The 22,864-nt window shown below is 34.7% G+C and overlaps 1 protein-coding gene across 1 annotated transcript in view; it reads right to left on the bottom strand.

The window, feature by feature from the left end:
- Positions 1-22,864, bottom strand: part of MANBA (mannosidase beta) — a 117,650-nt gene that overhangs the window by 5,151 nt on the left and 89,635 nt on the right. The window contains exons 13-15 of the mRNA XM_031942781.1: positions 22,393-22,557; positions 14,747-14,891; positions 10,517-10,659 (exon numbers count right to left, since the gene is read on the bottom strand). Coding sequence (XP_031798641.1) covers positions 10,517-10,659; positions 14,747-14,891; positions 22,393-22,557 — 453 coding nt within the window. The remainder of the gene's footprint in view (positions 1-10,516; positions 10,660-14,746; positions 14,892-22,392; positions 22,558-22,864) is intronic.

The following is a 22,864-nucleotide window of genomic DNA, read 5'->3' as shown; positions in this document are numbered from 1 at the left end:
CCCATGTTGCTTCTTTTAACATTTGTTATGGGCCAGAAATTACATCTGTACTTGAAACAAGGATTCTTACAAGGTGCTAACTCAGTGGAATTGATAATACAGTGGTTATCTAGTTTAGCATGGTGATTAATAATTCTCTAGTTCAGTACAAGTACTTAGTACTTAATATAGTTCCACAAGATTCACACCTATGATAATGTAATTAGAATAGAGCATATAAGCTGAGACAAACTCAGCCAGGCAGATTCATTAACTCCATCTCACACCACCATGTCTTTAACATTTTCTACTTGTGTGGAACTGGATAAATTTGCTTATCTGTCATCCTGTTCCCTCATTTTTAAAATGAAGGCATCATATACCTGTGAGATTCCTTTTAGCTTTGCCCATGCTGGTTTTGTGTTACCTGGGAACAGGCTGGCCTGTCCTCCTGTTTCCCCCACTGAGACCAAGGCCTATCTGAAGGGCCTCCAGAAAGCTACCCAGCCCCAGGCAAGCAGACAATAAAGACTTTGGAAATTAACACCTGACTATTCTTGTAGTGAAAGGAAGGCTGGTCCAGAGATCTCCAGAAAACCAGCCAGAACACTACATTTAATATTTAAAATAAATTGGACTCCTGATAGCATCTATGTCTTGCCCTGTGGAACACTTTAGCTATTCAAGAGATGAAGGAAAACTCAGGATATAATGAAAGTTAATCACACCACCAATACATCTCTAAACTAAGAGAGTAATGAGGACAGGTCTGCTGAAGAAAACCACAACTCCACCAAATAAAAAGACCCAGCAAAGGTGCTGTACCAATAAGCAGCTGAGTTGGTAGTTATGGCCCCAAAGACCATAGCACTCTTGCTAAAAGGGCAGGAACCCAGAGCAATTGCTCATACTCAATAGCCTCTTCTCACTGACTTTTACAATACTGTAAACTGCCAATTATCCATGTTAAAAGAGACACAAGAATTACTTAGGCAGATGAAACAAACTGCCTTTGTTTTAGCTACAAGTTTTAACTTCTTCTCCAGCCTGATAGTGGGCCAGAGCTATTAAAGCAGAAAAGAGACTGATGCTGCTTTTCCCTTGCTCCTCTCTTCTGCAACTGATGAAATGTCCAAAAAGCAAGGAGCAAGACAAAAGAACAAGATGACAAAGAGCTTGGACAAGGTTCAGACTGGAAAATCAGACCTGAAATAACTGAAAGTTAATGATGATTATCCCAGACCCAAAGCTGAAATAGCAAGAACTTCCCTCTCCATCTTCTCCATCCATTCAGCTATCCCCCATCTAATTTGGAACAAACTGTTAAGGAATGACTCTTGTTCCCTTGAGGTTACTGAATATGTTAAATAATTGTTTTTCATTTTTAAGATACTCATTCTCTCCCTCCAACTTCTTCCATTCTCCCCACTTCCACTGAGGGGGAAAAAAACCCTTGTACATATATGTATGGTTAAGCAAAGCAAATTGTTTCATTGGCCATGTCAAAAAAAAAATTATGTCTCAATCTATGCCTTGAAGTCACCATTTCTTCATCAGGAAATGGGTAATATGCTAAGTCAAATGACAAATGACACAAAGTGTGAAGTCAGGGTAAACAGACTCTATAAGGAACCCCTGGAATACTGAAGAGACTAGTCAAAGAAAATCTGGGGAAGAGATCAGAGTTGGAAATTTTGAACCATTACATGTATGGGCTTAGACTGTGCTACTCATGTTTCTTCTTTTTTTTTTTTTTATTTAATAGCCTTTTATTTACAGGATATATACATGGGTAACTTTACAGCATTAACAATTGCCAAACCTCTTGTTCCAATTTTTCACCTCTTACCCCCCCCACCCCCTCCCCTAGATGGCAGGATGACCAGTAGATGTTAAATATATTAAAATATAAATTAGATACACAATAAGTATACATGACCAAAACGTTATTTTGCTGTACAAAAAGAATCAGACTCTGAAATATTGTACAATTAGCTTGTGAAGGAAATCAAAAATGCAGGTGTGCATAAATATAGGGATTGGGAATTCAATGTAATGGTTTTTAGTCATCTCCCAGAGTTCTTTTTCTGGGCATAGCTAGTTCAGTTCATTACTGCTCCATTAGAAATGATTTGGTTGATCTCGTTGCTGAGGATGGCCTGGTCCATCAGAACTGGTCATCATATAGTATTGTTGTTGAAGTATATAATGATCTCCTGGTCCTGCTCATTTCACTCAGCATCAGTTCGTGTAAGTCTCTCCAGGCCTTTCTGAAATCATCCTGTTGGTCATTTCTTACAGAACAGTAATATTCCATAATTTTCATATACCACAATTTATTCAGCCATTCTCCAACTGATGGACATCCATTCAGTTTCCAGTTTCTAGCCACTACAAAAAGGGCTGCCACAAACATTCGTGCACATACAGGTCCCTTTCCCTTCTTTATAATCTCTTTGGGATATAATCCCAGTAGTAACACTGCTGGATCAAAGGGTATGCACAGTTTGATAACTTTTTGAGCATAGTTCCAAACTACTCTCCAAAATGGTTGGATTCGTTCACAACTCCACCAACAATGAATCAATGTCCCAGTTTTCCCACATCCCCTCCAACAATCATCATTATTTTTTCCTGTCATCTTAGCCAATCTGACAGGTGTGTAGTGGTATCTTAGAGTTGTCTTAATTTGCATTTCTCTGATTAATAATGACTTGGAGCATCTTTTCATATGACTAGAAATAGTTTCAATTTCTTCATCTGAGAATTGTCTGTTCATATCCTTTGACCATTTTTCAATTGGAGAATGGCTTGATTTTTTATAAATTAGAGTTAATTCTCTATATATTTTGGAAATGAGGCCTTTATCAGAACCTTTGACTGTCATGTTTCTTCTCAAATTGAATCAAGAATTAAAGAAGTTCCTCTCAAAGGGAACACAGATTATTATGGGCAACCCCAAATAAGGAGCAAATGTTGAAACAGGAAGAGGAAGACAAAAAGTTCATTTCTAGCACTTTGCAAGGTGACAATGTAAAGACCTGGACAAAGGTAGCACTAGGCATAAGGCCTACAAGTTCTTTGACAATTCAATTCAATTAATCATTTATTATTTACTAGATCCTGTGCTGGTATCAAAGACACAAAAACAAAAATGAAACAGTCCTGTCTTCAAAGAGCTTACACTCTTCTGACCTAGGTGCTAAGTCAGAACAACATAATGAACAATTCGCAATCTTATGTAAAAAATATAAACAAAATATATATAGCTTCTCTTTGTGGCAAAGAACTGGACACTAATGTTGTACTCATTAACTGAGAAACCATTTGGTATTGCCTAAGAAATAGACTTAGGTGATCAGTGATAGGTTAGGTTCACAGAACAAAATAGTCAATAACTATAGCAATCTAGTGTTTAACAAACCCAAAGACCCCAACTTTTGGGATAAGAATTCACTATCTGACAAAAACTGCTGGGAAAATTGGAAATTAGTATGGCAGAAACTAGGCATGGACCCACACTTAACACCGTACACCAATATAAGATCAAAATGGGTTCATGATTTAGGCATAAAGAATGAGATTATAAATAAATTAGAACATAGGATAGTTTACCTCTCAAACTTGTGGAGAAGGAAGGAATTTATGAGCAAAGAAGAACTAAAGATCACTATTGATCACAAAATAGAAAATTTTGATTACATCAAGTTAAAAAGCTTTTGTACAAACAAAACTAATGCAGACAATATTAGAAAGGAAGCAATAAACTGGGAAAACATTTTTACAGTTTAAGGTTCTGATCATTTCCAAATTATATAGAGAATTGACTCTAATTTATAAGAAATCAAACCATTCTCCAATTGATAAATAGCCAAAGGATATGAACAGACAATTTTCAGATGAAGAAAATGAAACTATTTCTACTCATATGAAAAGGGTTCTAAATCATTATTGATCAGAGAAATGCAAATTAAGACAACTTTGAGATACCATTACATACCTCTCAGATTGGCTAAGATAACAGGAAAAGATAATGATGAAAGTTGGAGGGGATGTGGGAAAACTGGGACACTGATGCATTGTTGGTGGAGTTGTGAATGGATCCAACCATTCTGGAGAGCAATTTGGAATTATGCTCAAAAAGTTATCAAACTGTGCATACCCTTTGATCCAACAGTGTTACTATTGAGCTTATACCCCAAAGAGATACTAAAGAAGGGAAAGGGACCTATATGTGCCAAAATGTTTGGGCAGCCCTTTTCATAGTGGATAGAAACTGGAAATTGAATGGATGCCCATCAATTGGAGAATGGCTGAATAAACTGTGGTATATGAATGTTATGGAATATTATTATTCTATAAGAAATGACCATCAGGATGAATACAGAGAGGCTTGGAGAGACATGAACTGATGCTAAGTGAAATGAGCAGCACCAGAAGATCATTATATACTTCAACAACAATACTATATGGGATCAATTCTGATGGAATGGCTCTGTTCCACAATGAGAGGATCCAATTTAGTTCCAATTGATCAGTGATGAACAGAACCAGCTACACCCAGCGAAAAAAACACTGGGAAATTAGTGTGGACTGCTTACATTTTTGTTTTTCTTCCCAGGTTATTTTTACTTTTCTAAATCTGATTTTTCTTGTGAAACAAGAGAACTGCATAAATATGTACACATATATTGTATTTAAGATATACTTTAATATGTTTAACATGTATGAGACTGCCTGCCATCTAGGGGAGGGGATAGAGGGAAGGAAGGGAAAAGTTGAAATAGAAGTGATTGCAAGGGACAATGTTGAAAAATCACCCAGGCATATGTTGTCAATAAAAAGCTATAATAATAAAAAAATATATATTTTGATACTTAAAAAAATATGTTGTTAGCAAACGAAGCTTTGGGTTTTTTTGAGGATGGAATAAATGTCACAGAGATTAAAATGGGTAGGGATTTCTTCCCTTTCTGGTTTTTGAGAGATGCATATGCACAACTTATAGATCCAATGGTATGAACACTTATATTGTCAGTCTGTTTGCCAGGAATCGAAAATTTGTACTTCTCCTTCCCTGTCTGCCATTAGTATTGACTTGACTTCTCCAAACACTTTCCCACCTCCCAAAACAACCTGATGTTCAATAATGGCTCTGAGATAGACTTCCCCAAAGTTCCTTTTATGTTGGTGATCTTTTTTCAATGAAAAATTCTGGAGTTTTCTTTTACTTTCTTCAAAGTCATGATAGGTTTGTGAAAAAAAGTGAAACAACTTATGCTCAATGTATGAATGTCCACCCTCACTAAACTTTTCCTGTTTTTAAACAAAATGAAGCCTCTTCATTGGGCGTTAGAATCCTTACAAGCTGAGAGAAACAGAAAAAGAGAAAAATCTGGAAACAAAGGAGAAGATTTAAGAAATATCTGACACTGAAAGAGCATGGCTGACAATGAGACTGTTAAAAGAACTTTTAAAATCTTCAGGAATCATTGGATTCCTTGAGATGAAAAATTATTGATGAAACTATTGTACTATTTCAGAGCTTACAGGAATTATTGGATTCCTGGCACATGAACTAATGGACAATGGATTCCTTTTGGACTATTTCTAGGACTTATGGACATGTATAAATTCTCATGTTGATCCATGTTATTTGTTACATCACTACTAGCCTATGTTATATTGCTATGTGCTTATGTGTTTTATGTAATTATGTGTAATGTCTCCCATACTGATGGATTTATGTGTACCTGTTTCAAGTGAGCCCCTTCAGAAACCCGTTAATCTGATTTGACTTCCTATTTCCTTTGGTGTTTTCATCTCCCTTCCTGAGATGTCAGGGAGGGCATGACCACCTTCTTTTTATGGTGTTTTCACTTCTTTTTTGAGCAGTCAGGGAAGGTGTGATCACCTTCTTTTTTGGGGTTCTCACCTCCTTGAGAAGTCAGGGAGGTCATGACCACCTATGTTCAAAATAAAAAGAAAGAAGGAGATGTTAGAATCCTTACACGCTATTAAATCAATAGAATTGATAGAGACAGTAATTATCTAATTTAGCATGGTTCAGTATGATTGATCTGATCTTACATGAAGATGTTATGGGCCAGAAGAAACAAGGTACTAAGTAGAACTGATAGACAATAATGCTTGTGTTCACACCTTTAGAGAGCTCATATAAGCAAGAAGCTCTTAGAGCCAGAGAGCACTCTGGGACAGACACAGGAGGACTCTGAGAGGAAGCCCACAGGCCCACTCTCAGAAGTAGAGTCAGATTCATTCCAACTTTCACCATGGTGGCTGGCCTCCTGCACTTCCCCCACAGAGACCAAGGCTGATCTGAAAAGCTCTCTAGAAAGCTGCCCAGCCCCAGGCAAAGAATCAAGAGATTCATTCCATCTTCCTTCCACCTTTGTGCTGGCTGGAGGCTGAAGAAAGCAGAGTCAAAGGACAACTGCAAGAGCTCTTGCTTATATGAGTTCTCTAAAGGTTTGAATACAAGCATTGTTTCTATCAGTTCCACTTAGTACCTTATTTCTTCTGGCCCATAACATCTCCTCATAGGATCAGATCTATCATACTGAACCACGCTAAATTAGATAATTATTGTCTCTATCAACTCTAATGAGTTAATACTTTGTAAGGATTCCAACAATTGGGTTTATAGATACTTTGTTTTGGGTAGTTTATATACTGAGGAAGAGAGTTTGAAAGCTCTTTTATTTGGTTGCCAATGGAAACTCATGTATTGCCTGAATTATCATAACTGTTTATGAAAATATCTTGAATAAATTTGCATATAATCTAGGGGGTAGAGAATAAACTTAGAGAAGAAAATGCTCTAAGATGTCAGGGTAGGGATTTTCCTACTGTGTGGTAGGGAGTGAGATAGATCTGCCTCAAATGTCCACGGATTCAGTTTGGCAAAGGTAAAAAACACACAAGGGTAAATAACTAGAAGGTGAGCGTTAGAAGAGATCCCAGGGCCCTCTAGTTCAGCCTGTACATAAACAAAATTCTATCTAGCATTTATCTAACAATTTCCAACTCTTGCTTGAAGACCTCCAGTGAATGGAAAATTGAGGCAAACAGCCCCCAGACAAAGATGGCTCTGTGATATTTCTTTTCTATCTTAAAGTGGGAAGCATCCTTCATCAGTGGTCCTCTGGAGTATTAATCATTTCAATGATTAGAATCAAGACAGTTCATTTTCCTAATGCTACTAGTTGTGTGACCCTGGACAAGACATTGATTTTTGTCTTCCTGTTTTCTCAAGTATAAAACAGGAAAAAAAACAGCTGTCTTGCAAGGGTTTTACAAGAAGATATTTGTAAAAGAAAAAAAATACCTGGCACAGAGTAGATCTTATATAAAAATGTCTATTCTCTTATTTCTTCCCTTTTATGATTTCTTGGATCCCTTGGGCAGTCTGGTGACACCTATGGATCCCTTTTCAGAATTATGTTTTGAAATTTTAAAAAATATATATGATTATACTAGTTATAATAAAATGCAATTATCAAAGTTTTTTTTTTTTTTTAAATTCCTGTAAATTCCGAGCGAAGAATGCCTGCTCTCATGTGTTAGGAAATCTTGCCTAAGTCTGCCTCTGTCACCCATTGTTTCTGGTTCTTCCTTTAGAGGTCAAACAGATTAAGTCTGGTCTTGTTTCCATGTGATAATATTTGTAATCTTTTTGCTAATATTAAATTTAAGATTTTAGCATCAATATTCATTAGGGAGATTGGTCTATAATTTTCTTTCTCTGTTTTCAGCCTACCTGATTTAGGTATCAGTACCATGTCTGTGTTGTAAAAGGAGTTTGGTAGGACTCCTTCAATCCCTATTTGTTCAAATAGTTTACATAGCATTGGAGTTAATTGTTCTTTAAATGTTTGGTAGAATTCACATGTAAATCCATCTGGTCTTGGGAATTTTTTCTTAGGGAGTTGGTTAATAGCTTGTTCTATTTCTTTTTCTAAGATGGGACTGTTTAGGATATTTACTTCTTCCTCTGTTAATCTGGGCAAGCTATATTTTTGAAGGTATTCTTCCATTTCATTTAAGTTGTTGAATTTATTGCCATAAAGTTGGGCAAAGTAATTGCTAATTATTGCTCTAACTTCCTCTTCATTAGTGGCAAGTTCTCCCTTTTCATTTTTAACACTAACAATTTGATTTTCCTCTTTCCTTTTTTAAATCAGATTTATTAAGGGTTTGTCTATTTTGTTGGTTTTTTCATAGAACCAACTCTTAGTTTTATTAATTCAATAGTTTTTTTTTTTTACTTTCAATTTTATTGATCTCTCCTTTTATTTTTAGAATTTCAAGTTTAGTGTTTGACTGGGAGTTTTTAATTTGTTCCTTTTCTAGCATTTTTAGTTGCAAGCCCAACTTGTTGACCTTCTCTTTCTCTATTTTATGCAAGTAGGCCTCTAGAGATATGAAATTTCCCCTTATTACCACTTTGGCTGCATCCCACACATTTTGGTATGATGTCTCATTATTGTCTTTTTCTTAGGTGAAGTTATTAATTATGTCTATGATTTGCTGTTTCACCCAATCATTCTTTAGTATGAGATTATTTAATTTCCAATTATTTTTTGGTCTACTTTCTCTTGGCTTTTTGTTGAGTGTAACTTTTATTGCATTGTGGTCTGAAAAGGATGCATTTACTATTTCTGCCTTACTGCATTTGAGTTTGAGGTTTCTATGTCCTAATACATGGTCTATTTTTGTATAGGTTCCATGAACTGCTGAAAAGAAAGTGTACTCCTTTCTGTCTCCATTTCGTTTTCTCCAGAGATCTATCATATCTAACTTTTCTAGTATTCTATTTACCTCTTTGACTTCTTTCTTATTTATTTTGCGATTTGATTTACCTAATTCTGAGAGTGCAAGGTTGAGATCTCCCACTATTATAGTTTTGCTGTCCATTTCTTCTTGCAGCTCTCTTAATTTCTCTTTTAAGAATTTAGATGCTACGCCACTTGGTGCATATGTGTTTAATATTGATATTACTCCATGTGATAATATTTGAAAGCAGCTACAATTCCTTCTCTAAGAATTATCTTTTCAAAGGGAAAGGGAGTCTTATGCAAAAATGTTTGTGGCAATCCTTTTTGTAGTGGCTAAAAACTGGAAACTGAATGGATGCCCATCAATTGGAGAATGGCTGAACAAATTGTGATACATGAATGATATGGAATATTATTGTTCTGTAAGAAATGACCAGCAGGATGATTTCAGAGCGGCCTGGAGAGACTTACATGAACTGATGTTAAATGAAATGAGCAGAACCAGGAGATCACTATACACTTCAACAACAATAATATATGATAATCAAATCTGATGGGCATGGCTCTCTTCAACAATGAGATGATTCAAACCAGTTTTAGCTGTTCAGTAATGAAAAGAATCAGCTACACCCAGAGAGAGAACTATGGGAAATGAGTGTAGGCCACAACATAGCATTTCCACTCTTTCTGTTGTTTGCTTGCATTTTTGTTTTCCCTATCAAGTTTTTTTTTCACTTCTAGCTCCGATTTTTCTTGTGCAGCAAGATAACTGTATGAAAATATGTATACAAATATTGTATTTAACATATACTTTAACATATTTAACATGTATTGGACTATCTGCCATCTAGGGGAGGGGGTGGGGGGAAGGAGGGGAAAAATTGAAACAGAAGGTTTTGCAAGGGTCAGTGTTGAAAAATTACCCATGCATATGCTTTGTAAATAAAGCTATAATAATAATAAAAAATATATATCTTTTCCACTTCCTTCTTTGGATCCTCCCACAGATGAACTCAAAATTCTTTACTTTATTCCTGTTCTCTGGATCCACTTTGCAGCTGCTAAATGTCTTTCCTAAAATGTAGTGCCCACAGCTGAACTCAATATAATCTGATGCACCTCACCTGCCTAATGCCAGACAATACACTGTTCTTATTGTGGCTTAGAAATAAATTCAATTTCTTGACTGCTATATCATATCATACCAAGACCATTAAAAACCTTAGATTTTTCTTAGACGAACTGACATCTAACTACATACCCTCTTAATCTCATACAAATAAATTTAATTTTTTTGGATCCAAGTGTAAGATTTTAACATTTGTACCAATTAAGTTTCACTCAAAAATGTGGGTATGTATTCCTTCCTATTTTGATTTTTTTCTCACATTGAGCTTTAGAATTTTAAAAAAAAGGAATAAAAATTAAAGTTCAATTCTTCCATCCCATCAGTGCAAGAAATATAGATAATCAAAAGAGGTATTTCAGACACTGCCATTGTTGCTGTTTGTTTCCAACTCTTTGTGATCCCATTTGGGATTTTCTTGGCAAAGAAACTGTAGTGCTTTACCATTTGCTTCTCCACTCTCTGGCTGAACCAAAACACTACTGAAAAAAGCCTCTGAACATCTTTTGTTAGAACATAAACTGGACAAGGTTCTAAGTCAACAAAAACAGACATTTACTTCTTGTTCCTTCTGTCTTTCTGCCTTCTCTAACCAAGAAACTAAGGAACTCACTGTAAGTGTCATCATGTAGTCCAAGTGGAGGTCTGAAACACCATAGATATAAAATATGCCATCATCTTCAAAGCCAACTGGCAACAGAGGGGAAAAAAAATGCTGAGCAAAGTAATGAAGCATTTTCCATTTGCCTCCATATTCTGAAAAAAAAAAAAAAGAAAGAAAGAAAGAGAAAGGAGTAAGAAAAAAGGGATTGCAAAAAGCCCTAGGGGATCTGCTCAAACAAATGAGAAGCAACATAAATGAGAAGCTCAAAGCAAAAGGAAGATTTTTTTAGATTTTCATTATATTTTTTACATGGTACTAAATTAGAAGTAGAATCAATATTCCACTTAACTGAAGATTGTTTGTAAGTTACATCTTTAGAACTTATAATACAATTTCTGATGGCAATTGATTGTCCATGTGATGGTTATATTCCCAGGCTGATATTTAATTCACTTAATGCCAGAATTACAATTCTATACCAATGGGATTATGCAATTGAGACTCTGGAAGGGATCATGGAGATCATACAAGCTGAAATGAGGCCCAGAAATGGAAGATTACACAAGGAGTAACAAAGTTTTCAATCACCTTTCCTTCCTGTAAAGACAATTCTGGACAAAGAAGTATTAGAAAGAAAATTCAGAATTCTAATTTGAGATACCAAGAAAATATCTCCCCTTGGGACCAGTGATTCCCCTCAATCCCTCCCCAACATGGAAGTGGGGATCAGTCAGTCAAAAAGCATTTATTAAAGTATTTACTATTTGCCAGGCACTCTGTTAAGCACGAGGGACACATAAACATGAGAACAGAAGGCCTCAAGTTGTAGGCCACTGATAATATTTCAACTCATCATCACCCAGTCATTTCTTCTTGGGATATCTCATGAACTGGATGATAATGTCTCTCCCCTGCCTCTTCCTCCTTCAAAGAAAGTATTTCCGAATTCCTACTTACCACAATTAAACAAGGATCTATTGTGCACCTACTTTATGCTATGCATTCTGCAGAGTACTAAAGATAAAGACAAAAATCAAACTGTCTTTGCCTTCAAGAAGTAAATAGTAACAACACAAACACAAAGAAATATAAACACACACAAAGTGAAGATAGTTTGAGGAGAGTGGTGATTATAACCTGGCTAAAAAGGAACATGACAAATGTGGAAAAGCTTTGGAAAAACAGCCCCACTTTGGTGGTGCTGTAAATTGGTACAGCTAATTGGAACTATGCCCCCAAATTTATTAAACTGTGTATATTCTATGACCCAGCAATATCACTACTGGACATGTTCCCTAAAGAATACAAAGAATGAGGCAAAAAAACTCATGTTCAAAAATATTTAAACGTATCTTTTTATGATAGTAAAAAAGAATTAGAAAATAAAGGGATACTAATCAATTGGCAAATGGCTAAACAAATTATAGTATATATAAAATAGAATACTACTGTAACGTAAGTAATAAGGAAGAGGATCATCTCAAGGAAAGTTGAGAAAAGGAAAGGTATGAATTGGGTCATAAAAGAAAGTAAGAGCTGAATTGTGGAAGAAATTCAGGTATGGGAAAGAGTATACAAGAGTATGGAGACAGAACATAAGGCAGGCACCGTATGTCAGGAAACATGATGTACCAATCTGATTGGAGTGCAAAGTTTGTGGAGGGAGGTAACATGGAAGAAAATAATGTGTAAAAAGACTTCGAAGATAAGAAGGGGTCATGTTGTGAAGAGATTCAAATGCCAAAGTGAGGAGTTTCTATTTGATCCTAGAGGTAATAGGGGGATGTTGGTCAGATCTAAGCTTTATGAAAAAATCACTATGTAAAGGTTAGAACAGGGAAGGAAGCAGCAGAATATCAATTAGAAGAATAAGATATTGAGAGGAAAGGAGGTGAGGTGACTGAAATAAGGCCAGGGATCAAGTCACAGAGTAAGTCCCCTGTGACCAGCACAACTGCTTCTTCCTCTCTCCAAATCTACAACTTCCAAAGGGAGGAGGACCTCACTGCAAGAGGGATGAATCCCGGTGAGGACCAAGAGATGGAGCTAGAATTACTATGTTCTATTAATGAAGAAGATAAGCACTTCAAATAACTAAATTTTTTCTTTCAATATGGGATTAAAGTAGTGATTTTTTTTTGAAAGAAACATATCCATAAATTCCAATAACATATATGAATATTTTTTAAATCCCTTTAATAAGATTATGAAAGCATGTAGGAACATGATTATAGTCAGGTATGAACTACCATGAGTCTATAGATGCTTTTTTTCCTCCACCAGTACGTCAGCTGCAAAGTTGCTAAGCTACTACAAAAAATTGGACTTAATCTTGAAAAGGTTAATCTCTCTCTCTCTCTCTCTCTCTCTCTCTCTCTCTCTCTCTCTCTCTCACACACACACACACACACACACACACATACACACATACACTAACATACACAGAGTCTGAATTTGACAAAGATAATAAAGACCAGTTGATGTAGACCCATCAACAAACAGTATTATCTCAATAGAAACACCTACTACAACTCTTCCCTGAGGTTAAAAAAAAAAAAAAAAAAAAAAAAAAAAAGCTTTCAAACATCCAGAATGGAAGTTAGGAGACAAAACAGATGACAAAAAGAAACTTCCACAAGATTGGAAGAGGGTTGATATAGTTGAGTACTTAAACCAAACTTGTTCTAAAGATGATGAATAATGAAAGAAACTTGATAAGACAAAATACTATCTTTTAATGCAGTAAATTGGCATTAGCAACCTTCTTTCAGCACTCTTTTCTTGAATGAAGTGACAATTTATGACCCCTAAGTTTTGGTAAGTTTCCTAATTAATTCAATATTTGATTCCACAAATTCATGGATGGCCTTTCATTATTTTCCCCAGTTTGTCTTACAGAAATTTGCCACCAGGAAGGTTTGGGATATTTTCAAGAATCTGTTAAGTTTTATAAATGATCAAATATAAAAACAAGTAAATAATGCTATACAATCAATGTTAATATATATAATTTCATGGTAGAATGTGATATTTTAAGGAAATGTAAAGCCAATTAAAGTAAATTTGCTTGTAAAACATATTCTTTTCAAGTTCTTTCCCCAATGGAATAAAATAATTTAAAAATTAAGCTATTTAATAATAGGCTTGTCATTTTATTTAGTCTTTGATTTCTTACTTTTCTTCCTTTATGTTTAAATTGATTCAGAGAAAGTAGTGAGAAAGACAGAGAAAGATCTCTTAGATAGTTCTCTATCTGTATTTAATAATTTCTCCAAACCTACTTTTCCCTCCTTTTTTTTTTTTTTTTTTTTTTTGCAAAGTCAGGTCGGGGAACCTGCTGTCCTCTCAAAGATAAATCTGAATTATATTTTTCTTGATAGTGGTATATTGAGAGGTATAATTGCAAGAGGTTTTCATGGTAAAAAGGCTACAGAAGAATAAAATTATTCCGCCAAATGTACTAGAAAGTATTTTGTGTAAATGTGCAATCTTATAATTTTAAAAATTATATAGTTGCTATTGTTTTTGTTGTTGAAAACTTTAATTTCAATAAATTCCTATTTATGTGTCTTAAAAGAGATCATTATGATAATCCAGGGCTAGGAGAGAGCCAGAGGAGGAGTCTTTATTTAAAGAACCATCCTTTTTTAAAAAAAAAAATAGTATTTTTTTCCTCCAATTATATGTCAAGACAATTTTTAACATTCATTTTTACAAGATTTTTGAGTTCCAAATTTTTCTCCATTCTAACCATCCCCTCTTCCAAAAATAGTAGGCAATTTAATATAGGCTATCATGTAAAAGATATTTCCATTCTAGTCACAGTTGTGAAAAGAGAAAAAGATCAAAAGGAAAAAAAACATGAAAAAGGATAATGTAAGTGAAAAAGGTATGCTTCGATTTGCATTCAGAGTCTATCAGTTTTTTATCTGAATATGAACAGAATTTTCCTCTGAGAAGCCTTTGTACTTGTCTTGGATGACTGTGTTGCTGAGAAGAGTCTACTGAAGCTTCTTGCTAAAAACAGCCAGACTTATCCTTTAAGGACATCAATCTGTTAGCCATGCAGAAGACAAATTGGAAAAAATAGAATCAGGAGGCAAGGTAACAAATGAGGAGGCTACTGCAGTAGTGCAGGTGAAAGGCAATGAGAGTCTCCATCTCACCTCTTCTATATCATTTTTATCACATTCATATAGGCACAAGATTTCTTATAATGGTATCAACTGTGAGACTCACCTAGAGAAGACCAGGAAGGGGCCTGCCAGATGTCATTCAACTGCCAATAAAGGGCCCCCATGGTGTGGCCTTCACCATCTACTATTTCACTCTGGCTTCGTCGATAAAACTCTGTTTCTGTCTTAACACACTGGGCCTGCATCACCTGATTTAAGAGAAGCAACAAAAGATATTCATTCTTATTTATCCACTTTTGGGTAAGAAACCCTAAGAGAAGACTGCCAAAGTAATGAAAGACAGCACTAAATTTAGTTCCTGTGTAAGAAGCACCATGTAATTATGACAATCTCATAGTCACGTGTTTAACCTTGTAAAAATTATGAAAAGCAAATTCTTGCCTAATATGAAACTCTTTTTTTGCTGACTATGCATATTTGCTATCATTTTAAATTTGTCTTTCTTTTTTTCTGCCTGATTGGAGAGAGGGGTGTGAGGAAGATAAGAAAAGAAAAAAAATTTTTTTTATTAATTGAAAAAAGCATATTTTGAGAAGTGAACTCTCAGATACCATTAGGGAAATCATTAAAAAAAAAACTGCTCATATTTATACAATACTTTATAACTCACACAGTGCTTTAAATAAAACATCTCATTTGATTCAAACAATATATTACCCTGCAAGGTACTATAAGACATCACTTACTAAGCACTTAAATATATTAGTCATGTATGTGGCAATTACCGGGGATACAAAGTTGACAATCTTGCCCAGGAAAACAAAATGCACAAATATAGATATATAAATACAATTTAGATACAAAATAACCTGAGTAGGGGGAAGAGAGTATCTGGATAGACATAGGAAATGTCTCACATAGATGCTTGAGCTGAGCCTTAAAGGCAAAGGGGAGGAGAGACTGTATTCAGACTTGGCAAACAACTTAATACAAAGGCATAGAGATGAACCATATCATAAGAAAGAGCATATATATGGAGGAGTAACAAGACCAGATTGGCTGGTCTTTGTGAAGGGGAATAATGTGTAATAAGGCAAGAAAGGTGGGGACAGAAGGTAAAATGTTTCAAATGCCTAACAGATTTATTTGTTTCTAGAGGTAATAGGGAGCTGTTGGAGTTTATGCAATAGAGTAACATCGTTAAATATTACCTATTATCTATTTTACAGGTAAGGAAACTAAGGGTAAGAAAGGTAAAATAATTTACATACTATTATCAAAAGCAGGATCTGAATTCACTTGATTCCATATCATTTTCCCCCTATACTATACTACACTTTGTGATAATACTCAGGTAGTTCATAATTGCCAAGTTTCTACAAGGAGAGAGGAGGGTACATAAAGGAGAGCTTTCTAGCAACTTGTTTTACAGTAAAAAGTACCCTTGACCCTAAATTTATGATCGTAGGAGTAGTCAAGAATTAAGCCCTCCAGGATAATGTAAGGTGCCTGAGGTAAGAGATTGTTTCACCTAGGTGGATTGTTTTAATACATGTTTTTCCCGCAAAAGAATCAATATGTTTAAGATATGCCTACACCCCTAGGATAGCAGCTTGCACAAAGAAGATTAATAATTGCTTCTTGAATTGAACACCATACCTTACACTCTAAAAAGTTGGATCCTATGCCTAAGGCCTAGGTTAGCAGTAAAATACTCAATGTCAAAGTATATCAACCAAGTCAAGAGTCAATGAGAAGGCCAGACTGGGTCTCAAACTTTCCTAGCATCTAAATTTACTCACAAAGTAGGAAGAGGTAAAATCTAGAATTCTGAGTTAAATACATTATAGTGGAGGGAAAGGAGAGAGGAAGGGAGAAAGGGAGGGAAGGAGAGGGGAGAGGGGAAAAGAGAGAGAGAGAGAGAGAGAGAGAGAGAGAGAGAGAGAGAGAGAGAGAGAGAGAGAGAGAATGAGAATATCTCAGTTTAATCCGGGCACTATGCTACAAAAAATATTTTAATTAATCTAGCCTAGTTATTGCAAGAAACTCAGGTGTGATTAAGCTGTGTAGAAGGAATGTTTGGGAAGAACAGCAATCTTTACATAGCTCAGCGATAAAGGATAACATTCCTAGTTCCTCACATTGAAGGATACTATTCTGGTTATAGAAGCAATAGGATAATATTAAATAATTTGAACCCATGAACACCAGTGGATAAATTCATCATAAGCATAATATTTCACATATATTGATTCTGTGGGTAAAACAAAAAGTATGTTGAAACAATTCAAAGGCCAATTGCTATCACTACAGCAATTATAATGGGAAAGGTAGCCTTTGGATAAAATTTAGACAATAAATGCTTAAAACAGAGATCTCTCTACAAACAATTGAGATCACCAAAGGGTACTGCCTGGATACAGCTAACAGGCTCAGGAATATAGAGACTAGATGAGAGCTTCAAGGTGCCCAATCTCTTAATTTCCCTTCTTTAACAGGCTGAAGAGTGAAGATGAAGGTGAGGAAAACTATGATACAGTGACACTGAACTTGAAGAAACCAAACTAAAATTTTAAATTTTACATGATATTTTATTTTGTCTATACTAAAGAAGTTAGGTGGTGCAAATAAAATTTAAGACAGAAAAATAAAAAGTCCCAGATTTTAATTAAACAAAATCAGATACAGAAGGACAAGATAAAACAGTCAGAAGGGAAATCACATGAACATGACTGAGTAGACAGGTAAGCACAAGGAGTCATCATGGAATATTATGGCAGTCACAAAATGAAGGAAGTCCTAGAACAGATTTAGATGAGGAATCACATGTTCAGAGCAAAGAAAGCAACAATCTTTCTTAGGCAACGTCCAAATCATAACAGTCTATTTTAGAAGGGACCCGTAAATAATGCTGTGCAAACAGAGATTAAAATGGTGATGGACTAGAAACAATGATCTAAAAATAACAATTTACACTTAATAAATATTTTTTAATTCAATCAACTAAAGAAAGTTAGGGGTGTTTAGTTGATGAGAATACATAGCATACAGTCAATCTTTAAATATATGTTATATGTATGTTCCTTGTCCATAGTGGAGATTACAGTGAAACACATTTGTGCTCAACCTCAGAAAAAACTTGCTAACAATCAAAACTAATAACAGTAGAAAAGGATACCTTGGTGACAGTTAATTTCCCATAACCGGAATTAATAATTGTAGGATAAAGAACTGCAGAAATAGTAATTGCTCATGGATGAGCCAAATCAATATAATAAAAATGACAATACTATCTAAATTAATTAACTTATTTAGTTGTCACACCAGTCAACCTAACAATGGATTACTTTAAAGAAATAGAAAAAAACAATAAAGAAAATTCTTCTGCAAGGGAATAAAGGTCAAGAAACTCGGGGGGGGGAAAATGGTGGAGGGGGGGAGGGGAAATGGGAAAAGAAAGGGGCTCTAGAAGTACCAGACCTTAAACTATACTACACAACAGTAATAAGCAAAATAATTTGGTAATGGTTAAAAAGCAGAGAAGTTAATCAGGAGAATAAATTATATATACAACTGACAGAAGCAAAAGAACTTGGCAGTCTAGTACTCAATAAACCCAAAGACCCCAATCAAGGATTCACTATCTGACAAAAAATATTGGGAAAACTGGGCAGCAATCTGACAAAAATTAAATTTTGACCAACACCTTACACTATATGCTGAAATAAACTACAAATGTATACATGACTTAATATAAAAAGTCACATCACAAATAAATTGGAAGAGGAAAGAGTTATCTTTTGGATCTATGGATAGGGGAAGATTTCATGACCAAACAAGAGATAGAATCACAGAATATAAAATAGACAATATAAATTACAAAAAAAAAAAGTTTTACATATAATTTAAGGATTCAATAATTTGTTTGTTCGCAACATAAACACTACTGATGGTTTGGAAAAGGCTGTTACTACATGACCTTCTTAAGTTTTAAGTTTTATGGTTCTATGTAGTTTTATGTTCTTGATGTTTCTTTTTTGTAAATAGGTTGATAGTGATAGAAGCATGACCCTTGAAGTGAAGAGTGGTTAAAGGCTCTCTTCATGAAGAGTAAAGACTCCATTTTGACACAAGAACTGAATTTTATTATTCTCAAAGTTCAGGCTGAAAGATATTATCACAGGGAATGTATTAGAGTATAGATATGGAAAGATATTTCATCATCCATAAGCCTAGGAAGAAGTTAATGGCTAGGAGAAAAAAATGAAATACAAGTGGGAGAGCCCATGGTACTCTTCAGCAAAGAATGACTCATAAAATAAAAAAGGGTTGATGTGCCCCTTGAAGAGCATTCTTTTTTTTTTTCCCTGAAGAGCATTCTTAAAAGAGGAAACATGAGCATGAGATGTGAGATATAGACTGAGATGGACTTAATATAGAAAAGGTTTTTGCAGTGGGAAGATGCCTGTAAGTATATCAGAGAAACAAATTAACTTTATTGGGGCATAAGTAAGAGATAGAAGAGACCCTGGCCATGAAAGCTAATCCTCCTGTTTTACAAATTAAGAAGCTGAGACACAAAGAAATTACATTTATCCAAGGTCACATAGAAGGTAGTTATATCTGTAATTAAAACCCAGGGCCTCAGATCCCAAAACCAGCATACTTTCCACTGTACCAAGCTGCCTATAGTCTTCATCACAGAAAGACAAAGGTACCAAGTAACAATTAATATTTTTAATCGTTTTTTTAAAGATTACAAAATGACTCTTATTTTTTTCTCCAACAATTCTGTGAAAGAGGATGGTACGGTGGGAAAAATGCTGGATTTGGAATTAGCCTGGGTTTTATTCACAACTCTGCCATTTCTACTTGTTCTTAAATTGTCTGGGCCTCTCATTTGTACAGAGAAAAGGATCAACTTCCATTTTATGTCACTCAACCAAATGAAGTAATAATTTTTAAGTCATCATAATATTTTTTTTTCATCCCAGATAGTTCAGAGCAAATCTAGGACTATAAAAATTCCAAGGTATCACTATTGATTCTAATTCATAACCAACATCTATTGTTATCATATTGACAATTTTCTGGAACTGTCATCCAATAACCATTGTAAATAATTCTATTTGTAAATCAGGTTTCTAATTATGTTGGAACTAATGCTAATAAATTCAGAAAAGAACAAGTGATCCTGTCAAATCCTGACTGGTCATAGTGGATAATTTATATTAAGCTCCTCCTATCAATTCAGTGTTATGACTTTTAAAGATTTTACCTTTTTCTTCCTTTTATTTGTTATTTTTTCCTGTTCTACCTCCAATAAAAACATTATTTCCTGGAGAATGAGAGAAGCAGTCAGAAGGAAGTAGCTATCTCCTAATAGGATTCTTCTTTCCCTCTCTAAATAAAAACTGACTCCTGTGTGAGACTGCTATACTGGAATAAAGTAATGACATAGTTCTAAAAGCTCTGTGAAATGATGGAAGGAAAATAGTCATAAAAACATCTAAAAAGACTCACACCAAGAAAGAACAATTGTAAAAAAAATAGATATTTCCCTGTCAAGGACTACATACAAACACCAAAGAAAATTGATACAGAGAAGCACCTTGTTATTTATTTTGTAAATACCCCAAAATCAAACAAAGGAAAATATAATAATCAATAAAGGAGGAAGTAATGAAATTAATTAGATTATGTTTAAAGGTTAAGAGGAGAAAAACAGACTACTGTTTAGAACAAAAAAGGAACAAAGAGGAACCATCATGGGATAAAAAGGACCTGGGGATATAATGATTTCAGGGGAATTAAATTAGGAGAAGCAAAGATGGATAGCTGAAGTGAGGTAACATAAACTGTATCTTCTACACTCCCCCATGCACTCTATCCTAGGGAAATGATGTTTTTGTTTTATTTTTGTTTTGTTTTTTTACTGGAGGGAATATCTGGGTAAGAATTTTGCATGTGAAGATGAAAAAATTATATTTCAAATTGTACTCAGAATTTATCAATTCTCTGGAGGTAGACAGCATTTTTCATCAGGAGTCCTTCAGAATCATTATATTAATCAGGATAGGTCTGTGATTCACAGCTGATACTCTTTATAAGTTGCTGTTACAATATACATGAATCTCCTAGTTCTGCTCACTTCACTTTGGATCAGTTCATATAGTCCTTTCCGGGTCTTTCTGAAACCATGTCCCTTATCATTTCTTTTAGCACAATAGTATTCTATCACAATCATATAAAAATAACTTGTTAAGCCATTTCCTAGTTAATGAACCTTACTTCAAAAAGAGCTGCTGTGAATATTTTTGCACATATATATCCTTTTCCCTTTTCATTGATCTCTTTGGGATACAAATCTAGTAGTGGTATTCCTGAGTCAAAGGGTATGCAGTATTAATTTAGGGCAAAGTTCCAAGTTGTTTTCCAAAATGGTTAGATTAGTACACAACTTCACCAGCAAGGCATTGGTGTCCCAATTTTTTCATATCCCCTCCAGCATTTGTCATTGTCCTTTTCTGTCACATTAGCCAATTTGATAGGTGAGAACTTTGAGTTATTTTAATTTGTAAATCTCTAATAAATAGTGAATTAGAAAATTTTTTTCATGTGACTACTGATAGCTTTGAAAACTATGACCTGGTTATAACACTTTATCATTTATCAATTGGGCAATGGCTTGAAGAACATTCTTATAAAAGAGAAGGTAAGAGTTTAAACTGAATGAGGGGCACCAGAATGAGCTTAGTTTGGCAAAAAATTGTACAGTGGGAGGCTGCCTTCTAGATGAAACTGTTACACTGGGCAGATTTCAATCCCCTGGAAAAAGTATAATGAATTTCTAGGGGCAGCATCCAAAGTCCAGTATAGTACCAATACAGAGGGATGGCCTCTGGGACAAAGACTGATCAAACAGAAAAAGAAGTTAAAAGGAAAGAACCAGGCCACGTGATTTGGTCAACAGTTTAATTCTTATTAGGTCATGATGCTTCCTTCTGACATTGCTTCCCATCTGAAATGTTGTCTCTATATGAGATGAAACAGGAAAAAAATAAAAGGAGGATAAGGTAATATGTTTAACGGTCAGAACATTGAAATTGAATAAAAGGAGCTCAGCTCTTTTGTTTAGGTAGTATATCACAGGATATGGTATGGGACAAAGGAGTAAAACAACAACACAATCAGATCTCTTTCTTTCCACAGCTATGGCAAGGGGGAAATATGGAATTAAAATAAAGGACAGAAATCAGCACAAAAAAAGCAGATCATTTAAATTATATAAAATTGAAAAGTTTTTATATTAATAAAATCAATGTAATTAAGAAAAAATGCAAGTAGACATTGGGAAAAATATCTTTGCATAATATATCTCTGATAAGGGTCTGATTTCCAAGAAATGACTGCCAATAAAAGAAGAATTGGAAGCTATTAACCACCAGAGGAAAGACTGATCCAAGATACCAAAATGAGTAATGAAAATAAAAAACACTCTGAATTTTCATCTCAAATACAGAAAACTGGCTAAAATATTCTTCCAAACCTATCAGCTTGCTACAGTCAATACTCCCTATGTAAACAGACAAAAGGTTCTAGAAAAAATTCTGACTGTAGAATTCAGATATTTTGCTATTCCCCAATTAGCTTAAAGAATCCCTAATTATCTGAATTGAAGTGAATATATTTTACCATAAGCCAAAAGAAATCAGCAGTCATATTTACAAGAGAATTAGAAAGTCTCACCTGTGTAAGGTAGAGTGTGTTTTTGAACATAATCAATGGATCTGAGTTTTGAGGAAGTTTGAAATGTAAGGCAGCTTGGTTAAGCATCTCAGTATTACCATTTTTATGATGCTGTCGATGTAATGAAAAACTGCTATTGTAAGACCAATCTTCAGCAGAGGAAACCTTTTTAGAAGCAAAAGAAGAGATAAAAATCAAACTATGGCAACAAAAAATATTTTTGTTCAGATTGAGGATAATGACTTTAGAAAACATCCTAGACACTACAAAAGATGTTTATATGTTGTCTGTAGTAACATTTCTACAAATGCTTTCAGTTTTCCATCCCACATTCTTATCAGTAATGGACAAGCCTAAAGTTAGTTGTCATTTGGAATACTGAAAAATCAGTATTGGCGCAATCAGGTTTGTGTGCTCAAATCTCTTCTTTGCAGGATTCTGAAAAAGTGCTTCTATACAAAACAATGTTTTG

Source organism: Sarcophilus harrisii, chromosome 6 (assembly GCF_902635505.1).
Source record: "Sarcophilus harrisii chromosome 6, mSarHar1.11, whole genome shotgun sequence".
NCBI lineage: Eukaryota > Metazoa > Chordata > Mammalia > Dasyuromorphia > Dasyuridae > Sarcophilus > Sarcophilus harrisii.
Note: the sequence above shows the minus strand (reverse complement) of the source record. Positions and strands in the feature narration are given on the sequence as shown.